The sequence below is a fragment of the Nycticebus coucang genome, chromosome 8 (genome assembly GCF_027406575.1).
Source record: "Nycticebus coucang isolate mNycCou1 chromosome 8, mNycCou1.pri, whole genome shotgun sequence".
Taxonomy (NCBI): domain Eukaryota; kingdom Metazoa; phylum Chordata; class Mammalia; order Primates; family Lorisidae; genus Nycticebus; species Nycticebus coucang.
The window spans coordinates 12716114-12728285 of record NC_069787.1 but is presented as its reverse complement, the minus strand read 5'-3'; the positions used below and the strand labels follow the sequence as shown (position 1 = coordinate 12728285).

The window sequence follows — 12172 nt, the reverse complement described above, 5'->3', positions numbered from 1 at the left end:
TGCTTATTATTTTTGTAATTATAATTAGTATACAAGTTTTATGGCCTTAAAGGTGAGAGAACTTTGAATAATTTAAATAATCTGAAAGTAAGTCCATTTTCTTCTAAGGTTTTTGATCTTAGAAATCAATTTTGTAAGTTTCCAAAGTCTTCCCATTACCTTAAATAAGACACTGATGAGGAAGGAGGTGGTATCATCTTCATTGACACACAGGGAGGAAAGGAAGATCAGAAAGGATGAGCGTGTACCTGCTCATGTTTCCACAACTGAGAGAAATTAGTGGAGCTGAGATTTGAGCCTGGGTGTAGGGACACTGAATCCAATTTTCTCTACTCTGATTCTCTTATCATCTTATGGAACATTTAAAGTTCCACTGTTTTAAAGAGATGAACCAGGAATTCTGGCTTCCTGGTTCTCTGCTCTTCTGGATATCCTTTATAAATAGGATTGAGCTTTATGTTGGAGTCAGTTTATCTATAGCCTCTTCAAAATCTCTTACTAGAACATGAATTACATAATGGGATATTACAAAGTAAAAGAGGGTTCTTTAAAAGATATTCACAAGTCAGTAACTGACATGGTCAGGGGTACAAAATATGGCAAAATGGGAGAACTTATGCATATTGCTATTCTTTCTAAACCTCAGTATTGTCATCTATACTGGAACAATAATAGTTGCCAACTGAGAGATTGACCCTAGGGATTTAGCCACAGAATTCCCTTCCCTTCCCTTCCCTTCCCTTCCCTTCCCTTCCCTTCCCTTCCCTTCTCCCCTCCCCTTCCCCTCTCTCCTCTCCTCTCCTTTCTTTCTCTAATACAAAGAGCATCCAGTCTACTGAAACAAGCAAACAAAACCATTACTGGGGGCAGTGCCTGTGGCTCAGTGAGTAAGGTGCCAACCCCATATACTGAGGGTGGTAGGTTCGAATCTGGCCCCAGCCAAACTGCAACAACAACAACAAAAAGACAAACAAACAAACAAAAAAAACATTACTGGCATTTTTATTTCTATATGTGCCGGGGTGGCCCCCAAATACTAACCTTTTCAATTAACTCTGTTTAGGATTTGATGCCTACTTTACATCCCGCACCCTTGAAAACAACAGGAGAAATGTATGGTTTGCTGAATACTGGGAGGAAAACTTCAACTGCAAGTTGACGATTAGTGGGTCAAAAAAAGAAGACACGGATCGCAAATGCACAGGTAATTTAATTCTTGTTGTCCTTCTCCTATTACTCTACGTGGCTAGCATTGCAATGTCTGCATAGCTGACAGAAGGAAGCTTGGCTGGAGACAAATTGAAAAAGTAAATTGAATTTTACTAGATTGTTCAGAAAATGGGACAGGAGCGTAAGTCTTGCAGGACAAAAGAAGAACGGACAAGAATGTATTCTTTTCTGCCTGTTTTTCTAGCAGTAATTGACATTTTCCCTAATGCTTTGAATTTAGAAGGGGTCATGTTGCTTTAAATGCTCTCATTGATAAATATTAGTTCATGTTCTAGCCAGGAGTATGAAGTCATTTTTGCATAGACAAAAATCTTTGACAAGCCCCATAACATTGCCAGATTTAACTCTTACCATGAGCAATAATATATCTGGTTAAGGGAACAAAATGTTGGAGTTTAAAATAACAAGAAGTCCACATTTTTTTCCATGATATCTAAATTAATGAACTACCTGTGTCTTAAAATATGCTTAAAATATTGACTGCTCCTTGTATGTAACCTTATGTAAGTATTACACGTGAAAATGTGTGTGAGCATGTAAGTAGTCAGAGGGAAATTTACATATTCATTTTTTTTATTCATTTACAAACATTTATTCAGCAACTCCTTTCTGCTAAGCACCGTGGTAGGTACTGGTGATTTGATACTGAGCAAACCCTGCTTCCACGCTCATTGGCATCTAGTGGAGGGAATCTGACATTATTCTGGGGATCTTGCTAATGAATACACACTTACAAACTTCTATATGTGTTGATCTTGCTAATGAATACACACTTACAAACTTCTATATGTGTTGTAAGGGCTAGAAAGGCACATGACTAAGGATTTTCCCTTGTGATGAAGATAGCAGCTGTCTCAAAAGACTTTTGGGAGGAATTATCCTGAGTCAAGATCCAACAATGAATTTGGCATTAGCTGGTTAGAGAAGGAGAAGATGGGCTGGAGAATGTGTGAACCAAGGTTGTAGGTGTAGAGAGATGGGCACTAAGTCACGTTGGGAAAGTATGTAAGTGGAATTTGGTCTTTATGCTAAGGTGTTACACAGGGTATGTGATATGATCTACCATCCTATCATTTCAACCTCATTTAAACAGCATTACCTAACCCTGTACTCCAGAAGCCATCAACATTTTAAACAATGATATTGAGTTCTCAGAAAACCGTAAAGTGTCTTCTGTATAACCAAGAAAGGCACATTTATGTTGGACACAGTTCCTATGTATAGTTTATCCTTGCAATATAGCTTTTTGTATATTGATCATCTGAATGTTTTAGGTTCATCTACTTACCAAGCACCTGTTAATCGGGTAGGTTACATGGAATATGTTGGTACTAAGAATGCCATGAATAGCGTGAGGATTTTTAACTGTAGGCATTTTTCTTAAGGAGTTATCTGTCAAAAAAGAGATATATGAACAGAGACATGAATAAAAACAGCGATACAAAATCTATACAATGCATATATTGGAGGTATAATATCAGATTGAGCACGTTGTCTGGATCATGTTGTATGACAATAAGGTATTTTCAGAAATATGGTCCCTATAATGTTGAGGAAAATTAATTTAATGTTGAATAGATTTAGATGACACAAAGCTTTCAGGTGGAAACTGAAAAAATTAGTTTGACAACTGAATAATTTGTCTAAATGACAGGGAACATTCAGAGTATTAGAAGTATGCAGATGATTGATGAGAATTTTCTGGGTTATTTGTCTGGAAGGTGGATGGATTGTTTGATGGACATTAAGATTATCCTCATCTAAGACCAAGGCCTTGTATGTTTATGTGCTCTAACATAGGTTGTTTTTATCTGTAGCCATATTTTAGTGGTGCTATTGAGAATTTGGGTCTGTGAAAGGGAATTAGGGCATTATCCAAACCACTACCAAACAATATGGGAACAAAATTTTTTGTGTCTTCCTATAAAACTCCTTTCATGTAAATAATCTATGATCGTGTTCACTAAATTACCCATGGCTCTAAATTGTTGATATATTCTCCCATCTCCCTTTTTTTCTGTCGTGGTACCAGGTACCATGCTGACTGGAGGTAAATGCAGTCACCATCATCCTATCTCTTACTCTTCCACTTACTGGATCTGAGGACAAAGCAGGTCACATGTTTGTTTCTTTCTTGTTCTTCCTTTTTTCATTTTCTTTTTTTTTTAATATTTTTTATTTTATTTTATTTTATTAAATCATAGCTGTGTACATTAATGTGATCATGGGACACCATACACTGGTTTTATAGACCGTTTGACACATTTTCATCACACTGGTTAACATAGCCTTCCTGGCATTTTCTTAGTTGTTGTGCTTCTCAAGAATGGAAGAAAAAGTATCCAATGTACTCAGCCCTACTATGAAACTAATTTAGGGCTTTCACATGAAAGCTATAACCCAGTTACAACCTAAGAATAGGGGGAAGGGGAAAAGAGAGGGGAGGGAGGGGGGAGGTGAGAAGAGGGAGGGGGATTAGTGGGATTACACCTGCCGTGCATCTTCCTTTGGTACACATAGTATTCACAAAATGGTATTTATTATTAAAAATATTGAATTTTAAGAATACTTCAGCCTGAAAGTGGAGGATTGGAAGAAATGGCATGCTGAAAACATCTATACTAGTGGGGAAGGAGGAGCAATGGAGAGATAACAGATTCCAGTGTTTTAATGAAGGATCTTCAATTGCAGAGAGAAAAGGAGGGATAAGGCCTGATAGGCCTAAGGATGAGGATGCTATATGGGAAAACCTATTTACCTCATAAACAGATTTTGAAACATTAAAGAAATGGGCACATTAGGGAGAGCAACTGGAGGTAGAGGTCAGCGGAGCAGTCTGGGGCTGTGCATTGGCATCATGGGAATGATTCCATATGAGGACAGAGTAAGACACCCCCCCACCCCCAGATCTCTTTCTTTGCCTTGGATCTGCTAAAGAATAAGGATGTCTTATAATAATCCCCTCCTTCTGGAATGTATAGCCTCGTAAGCCATAATGAGCAACATTTGTTATATATTAGTTGCAAGTAAATCAATACCGAATAAATCATTTGATAAGTTTTGAACATAAGGAATGAGATATATACTATGTGGAGAGAGAAAATTCCTGAGGTCAGGGTATAATGGTGAGTTCTAAGATCACAAGAAAATAATAAGTCATGAGAAGAAGACCAACTGTTGAAAAAATATCAAGTATAGATTAAGAAACATGAGATTCATGGTACATACATCATAATCATACTTGGTGTTAGGTGCACATGTGTTTTTATAGAGGAACAAGCTAAACAACTGTGTAATCTTGATTCCTGTGAATTATCCATATTCATTTTTAAGTCTTGTCAATCAAGGGATGCTACCCCATTGTTTAGTATTATAAGAACATAACAACTTTCCTTCAAATCCAGTTCCTAGGATCTCCCAAGTATGAGAGAGAGACGGGTCTTCCTTGAGCTTTCCCTGGCAGTGTTCTAATTTTCACTGTTACAGACCAAGCCTTATCAGTGAACCATCCTACTCATGGGTTATCTTGGCTGCTATCCCTCAAGCAGACATACAGATGAGTTTGTGTATGATCTGTGCTCTCACAGGAGACACAAACTCCAGTTGACAGGTATGAAAGCCATCCGCGCAACTTCATAGTAGACCTATGTTTTCTTGTAGAGACAGTGCAAGTTGTAAACACAATAAAATAATATCTACTAGACAGCTCACCACAGGCAACTTGCCCTTTAGAGGTAGAAAGTGATTAGAAGTGATATCATTCAAGTTGTATTTATATTCACTCACCCACAGCCCACCAGCTGGGTGTGTTCACCCTTGACACTTGCCTATAAACTCCTGATACAGTTTAGAGTTTAGAGTGTGATATCTGTGAATTTATGTTTCTGTGCAGGCATTAAGGCCACAGAAAGAAGGAAAATTGTACAACCGAAGTGATGTCTCTGACAAAAAAGGCAGAGGCCACCTCGGAGTCAGGAAAATCACTATATCAAAGCGGTTAAAAACCATAGATTTTGGAATCAAAGAGGGCTGGCCTTGCATTCTAGGTAACCCTATGAACACACTTGTGAGTCATGTCTGAAATGAGAATAGTAAAACTTCACATTCAAAGTTGTGGTGCATGTTAAATGAGATAATTCAAGAAGAGGAACTAAAGTGATACTGGTACATAGCTCGATAATGACAAGGGTTTTCTGCTATTCTGGCCTGAATGTGGTGTTCAAGAAGATTCTATTGTCATTGTCACTCCTAAGGAAGATCAGGATGTATGTATCAAACATAATAAGACACATAAGTAGAGTCAGGAGCTCTTCACTGGGGAGTCAGGTATGCAGTGATGCATTGCAGTATCAAACATTTGTGAACAGGTGGCGCCTGTGGCTCAAAGACGTGGGGCGTAGGCCCCATATGCCTGAGGTGGCGGGTTCAAACCTAGCCCCGGTTAAAAACTACAAAAAAAAAAAAAAAATTTGCAAGCAGGCATCAATTAATGTTATGGTAAGTGAACTGCGAAGCTCCAGGCTTTCTAACCCTGTAACGCAGAGTGTGTATCCAGGGACCACTGGGCCCTGTACTTACTCAATACCTCATATGCCAACGTTCATTTTCTTCTGATGAGTCAGACCCTCATGTAGTTAGAAGCATCCTCACGATCCTAGGTCCCAAATGCATTCTTTAACTTCACAAGGAGGTTCTGAGAATCTGAATGCCTCTGCCTGTGGCTGGGCCATACCTAAGGCTTAGCTGTCATGTCTTACACTAACATTGCTATGCTGCCTAGTGCTACTTTGTGAATATTGATTCATCAGAGTTTAGAGTTATCTCCTTGTTGAAAAGAAGAAACTCAGCATTTAGAAATCCATCATCCTATGAAGGGACAATCTGACTTTCAGAGATGTGTTTTTCTTTTGAGATGACAGAGGATAAATACATTTTTAACTTTTTTTGTGACAACCCTTTGTGTCCTATTTCTAGTGCTCTCATGTGACACAATAAACATACTCAGTTTTGATTTGTGACCCTAATCAATCAGTGTTTACTTTGCAAAGATATCAAGTGCTAAATGGCACCCTCGGGTAAATGTCCACATTTTGGAAGGTCAGAATCCTTCAGCTGTGTTTTTGTTGTTGTTATTGTTGTTTTCTTTTTATACCTCAATTCTCGAAGTTAATAGTTGAAGTACAATTCTTTTAGCAGGGTTATTAAAAAAAAAAAAAAAACACTGTTGACAAATGCTGTTGGTGAATAAACCATGTTTTTCTAAAGTCTTAAACCTCATCTGGACCCAGGCCCCTAAGAATTTGTATAATTTTGACAAGACTATCAAGAAAAGTGAATTACACCTGTAAGTGAGAATATATGTGCAGAAAGAACTTATGACGGTAGTAATTTGTTTTCCCTGTCATTTTATTATTTTATTCTGAATTATCCTTTAATTGCCATATCGATGTTATATTGCAACACTTAATTTATTTAGCATGATCAAGGAATCCTCATCTAATGGTATAATAAATAACATCTAACTCTTCAGTGCTCTAAGACTTTCTGAAGCCATTTGGATGAGAAGCTTCAATAGAATGCATTTTTACACCTTTGTGCCTTGTTTTCTTAAACAGAGGCTTGGCTCAGATCAATTCTGATTTAACCGGTATGAGCATGCATTACAGGATGGTGTGTTGATATGGCTGTTTGTTAAATTTATTCTCTGACTCATCTCTGAATATTAGAGTCTTGTTTGGCATTTCTGTTGCTACCATCACCCTGAAAACTTCCCCTACTTACCTCTTAAATGTCTGGTTTCTATCTTTGTATAATGTGTAAGCATTTCAAATTAAGAATTATTGTTTGATAATGAATTCGTTTATTTAAAAATGAACATTAAGTATAAAACCATCACAGAAGGATTATTTCAAAGCATAAATTTATGGATTTAGTGAGACATTTTACAGTACCTTTTGGGGGAAGGTTGCTAATAAAATTAGATGAATAAAATACCACTTATTTCCATAGAATTCTCCAAATTGAAATGATCTGAACATCACACCTATTTTATTGAATCAAATCCCTGTGTTCATAATAGGCGATTATCTTTCTAGACTGTAGTTTCTCATAAAATAATGGTCAAAGGTAGACTTTAGTGTAACATTAAATCATATTAAATTAAATGTTATGCTAATTCTATGGCTTTGCTTTTAATTCACTTACATATGAAAGTTTATCTTTTTGTATTCTTTTGAAATCAATACAATGCTTTTTTAAAAAGGAATTTAAGAACAAAAGGTAAAACCTCTTTTTGAGGGCAGCGTGTCACCAGCCATGCTAATTGTGACTTATGCCACTGGATATATGTGGGAAAAGATCTGCACGATTATCAGACAATGCTTGATTCTGAGAGTGACAATTAGTACAGCCTTTCCTATAGTTGTGTATTGTAATAGGTACAAATCTTAAGCCACAAAATTTTTCACCAGTGCAAAAAATAGAACTTTTGGTTATTTTCTATAACTTTGTTTTTCAAATCTCCATTCCTATGTTTTGTGAAAATTGAATCAGTCTTTTAAAAGTCACTTATCTGACCTGGGCCATGGGACTAAACTTTAGTTAGAGGAAACTTTTTCAAGTTCAGGACATGGACATTATTTATAGGGCACCTTCTGTAATTTCTCACTACTTGCAAATCCATCTCCAGAAATGGCCTTTGTCTATTCCTGCCCCTAGTGATGAAGGTGTGATGGTCACTACAGCATACACATTTTTGATCCTGGCCTCAGGGCTTTACCAGCCTCCCCTCTGATTGTGATGACTGTAGGGCCCTCCTATGATGCTGGCTGGTTGAGCTTGTACTAAGAGCTTATACCGCATTTAACTTTTATGCATATCTCCCTTCTCATTTTCCATTTCTTAATGCCTTGATTCTAGGCTGGGAAAGGAAGGATTAACATAGATTTAGTCATATCCTTCCACATCTTTTATACATGGAATATACTTTTGGAACTTCAGGGCTCTAATTTTTGAAGCTCAGAGCCTACTCCTGATCACATACCATGGGCTTTTAAATACTAAAGACTCAATCCTTTATGATTGTTGTAATTATGTATTTCTGCTGTTCTCCTGTGTTCTATGATGACCATCCCTCCCAAATGAAATGAAAAGGAGTTATGAAGTTGCCACGTTTAGGGGAAAAAAAGGAGGAGGGGAAATGAAAGGCACGTTCATTGATACAATGTATTATTAATAATATATTAGGATATTATCTTATGGCACCAGGCAAAGTACAACCAAAGTAGTTGAATTGCGGGTCAGGTCCTTGTCTTCACTGAGTGCAAACATAACAGTCAACTCATAAACCTCATCTTTCCAGATCTTGATAAGATGCCCAAGGTGAGGCTGGCTATCTTTAGCCTTAGAAAATAGATTTTGGTTGGGCATTGTGGCTCACACCTATAATCCTAGCACTCTGGGAGGCTGAAGTGTGTGGATTGCTTGAGCTCAGGAGTTTGAGACCAGACTGAGCAATAGCAAGACCCCATCTCTACTAAAAATAGAAAAACTAGCCAGGTGGGGTGGCTAGTGCCTATAGTCCCAGCCACTGGGGTGGCTGAGACAGGGTGATCATTTGAGCCCAAGAGTTTGAGCTTTCTGTGAGCTATGACACTATAGCACTCCACCCAGGGTGACAAAGTGAGACTCAGTCTGAAAAAAAAAGAAAAAAGAGTTCTATGGATGGACCCTGACCTTGACGTATATAGATCCTTGTTTCTTATCACTGACCCTACACATCATGAAAGGGCTCTTGCCACACACCATTTTAACTCAGGGCATGTTCCCTAAAATTCCTCTTGCCACCATAGCACATCACGCCATCTACAGAAACTGTGCATAATTCTGTGCAGAATGAAGCCAGGCAGTGGAATATCAACTTGAAAGCACAGGAGGATCAAGACAAAACTATTTTTGTAAATGCTAGAAGCCATAGTTATTTGAGCTGTGTGTCATTTCTTTCTCAGAAACTCTAACAGGCAGTGTCTTTAAAATTGGGAGTTATGGCCTTTCCATAGTTGGAAAGTCTGTCAGGCTTGGGTGTTAATGAGGAGGAATTCCCTGAACTCAAGGAATTGATGCATATGGGTCTTCTCAGCAACAGTCCTTGTAAACAAGTGTCTCTTATAAGCAATATAAGTATTATAAATTCGATGCTTAGAGTCATTTTAGTAGGTGTTAAGGAAGGGCTGTAGAATGACTTAACAGGTATCATCATAGAATGGAGCCTGCCTTAGAATCTTCCTGTAATAGAGACCCCCCCGAACACCCTGTAAAGAAAAATATGGATACTAAAAGCATTTTAGGTTTTTATGGAGCGTGTACTGTCATATTTATTTTCCTACAGAATAAAATGTGCTCACAAGGTACATATCAGCCACATCTTTAAACTCAGATAAAAACATTCTAGAGCTATTCTAACTTTGTCTCCCTTGTTTTAACAAGAGGAGAACCAGGTATGTGGGCAAACATACGTGGAGGCTGCTAATTTCCACTTCCTTATCCTCAGATGGTAATTACAGTTGCCATCCTGGGCACAGAGGGCTCAGTGTTGGGTTTACATACAGTCTCCATCATGTAGAAAGACAGGTTTCAAGCTGCCCTCTCATTGAAATTTCACTAGTTTACTCACGAGAAGACTTGAGCTACACTGCCTGGGTTTGAATCCCAGCTCCTTCTGCTATGGTGTCACCCCAGGCAAATTACTTAGGCGTTTGCCCCCTTTCCTCAACTCCTCATCTGTAAACTGGGGTTAACAACAGTCCCCACTATGTGGATTGTTCACAAGGATTACAAGGCACTGTGCCTCGGGGAGGACAGTGAATGCTCAGTGGGTTTAGGTACCATCCTTGTGGTTGGCGATGATGGTGACAGATCCTACTTTGGTCTCTGTTTAGAAAAACAAAAAAAGACAAGACTCTTCCATGACTCAAGTTGCCTATCCTTCCTTTGTATTCATACCCAGCCTTATTCTTTCTTGCCCTTAAACAACATTTGCCTATGTGGACCAAGCCACACAGCAAAACCTTTCTATATGTTTACATCATTTTATTTTTGATGATCCCCATCTCAGCTTTGCGGTGTTGACAGAGCGGGTATTGCCCTCTTTTTACAGATTAATACAAAAGAAAACAACCGTGGAGAAATGTGACTTATCTGAGAGGGAAAAAAATATAATAATTGTAACGATTAATTGCGAAAATTAATGAAAATTGTCTATTACTCATGCAATCACTCATTTCATTACTCAATGAACATGTGCAAGAGAAAACAGGCAAGGTCTCTGCTTTCATGCAGCTTGTGTTCCAGCACAAGAGGCAGAAAGAAAACCAAAAGCAGACACATAAGTAATTATGAGTTGTGATTAGTGCTGTGAAGGAAACAGAGACTGAACTAGAAAACAATAGGGAAAAATTGTTCCAAGGATGTATAGTCGGCAGAAATGATCACAACAGCCCTGTCTGTCCGTGAGAGGGTGTTATTTCTATTATACTGATGAAATCCTGGGTCAGCTAGGTCAACCACTCGGTAAACACAGCTTATTTCTGTCTGTGATCTTTCTCCTCTGATGCCTCATTGCCTTCCAAGACCTTTAGGGAACTGAATGAAAGCAAGTAGATGTTTCCTCGTTTGGGGTAACTACATGATTTTGCTTATATAGCAATTTCCTTATTTCATGGCATGTAGACATACAAGGGCTCTTAATAGAATACATTTGATAAAGATCCTGAATTGATCCCTTTTGGTTCTCACTAATAAACAGCTGTAGTGGAGAAGTAAGTTGATCTCATTTCCTTCCTCCTTTCCTGAACTCAAAATAGGGGCAGTATTTTCCAGTTTATGTTCAAACTTTGTTAACTGGATGAAAAGCTAGTAGCTTGTACAAGGAAAAAAGATACAGATCTCAGACTCCTTGTCCCAGAGGCCAAATAGTTATACAACAGGGAATTGTAGCCCAGAATATAACATTCTCTCCGAATATATCTCATTCCCTTGGGACTCTTTGTCTTTTTTGGGGGGGACAAACACAGGCAGGCAGCCTTGTGGAAGCAGATGGTGGAGATTGAAATAGTGAGAAACCAAGGTGGTACAAAAACATACCTTTAGGGAAACACACACCAGTATTGGAGTAGCAGTCATAAATTGAGCTACCAAAGCAGTCTGATGCTCTGGCAGAAATTTGCTAAAGAAGGAAAATGTGGAGTTACAAGATGGAATTGCTTTTTCATTTGGGGGAAAAATATGCAACTGTCACGTGCAAGTTTGTAACAAATGGATGCACTTTAAAATTAATTTTTTTAAAAAATACAAAAAAAAAAGAATAAAAAAGGATCCAAGCTAAAGCAATTTCCCTTTTGTGGATAGCTAGATGTGTACAAAAATCAGTAGGACAAGTAGTAATTGGACTTCTAACGGCCTAGCTGTTAATGTGACTACATGAATCACGCCTCCTGCAAAGGCTGTATATCAATAGGTTCTCTCTTCTTGGACAAGTTTTCAGGTTGCAGAAGTGTTAGTGAGTTTAAGAAGCACTCAACATCTAAATTGGTGGTAATTTTAGCATGCAAAATGAATCTTATCACCCCCAGTATTTAAGACATTTCAATGATCATGTATCATTTATAGGAGGAAATTTAAAACCCTCAGCATGGTCTTTGCAGCCCTATCCTATATGCCAGTGGTGCTGATCTTGTGGGTCTGTGAAAGCATCTAATTCTTCCTGCCACAGGGCCTTTGCACATGCTACTCCCTCTGCCTGGACTTCCATTTCCCAGTATAATTTTTTTTTTTTTATTAGAGACAGAGTCTCACTTATCATCCTTGGTAGAGTGCTGTGGCGTCACAACTCACAGCAACCTCCAACGCCTGGGCTTGGGCGATTCTCTTGCCTCAGCCTCCCAAG

At 38.3% G+C, this 12172-nt stretch overlaps 1 protein-coding gene across 4 annotated transcripts in view; it reads left to right on the top strand.

Annotated features, from left to right (window-relative positions):
• Positions 1-12172, top strand: part of GRM7 (glutamate metabotropic receptor 7) — a 988889-nt gene that overhangs the window by 605154 nt on the left and 371563 nt on the right. For all 4 annotated transcript variants that reach the window (XR_008381860.1, XR_008381859.1, XM_053600338.1 and 1 more), the window contains exon 5: positions 1064-1204. Coding sequence is in view for 2 of the 4 variants with exons in the window: in XM_053600338.1 (XP_053456313.1) it covers positions 1064-1204 (141 nt within the window). In the remaining 2 variants the exon portion in view is untranslated. The remainder of the gene's footprint in view (positions 1-1063; positions 1205-12172) is intronic.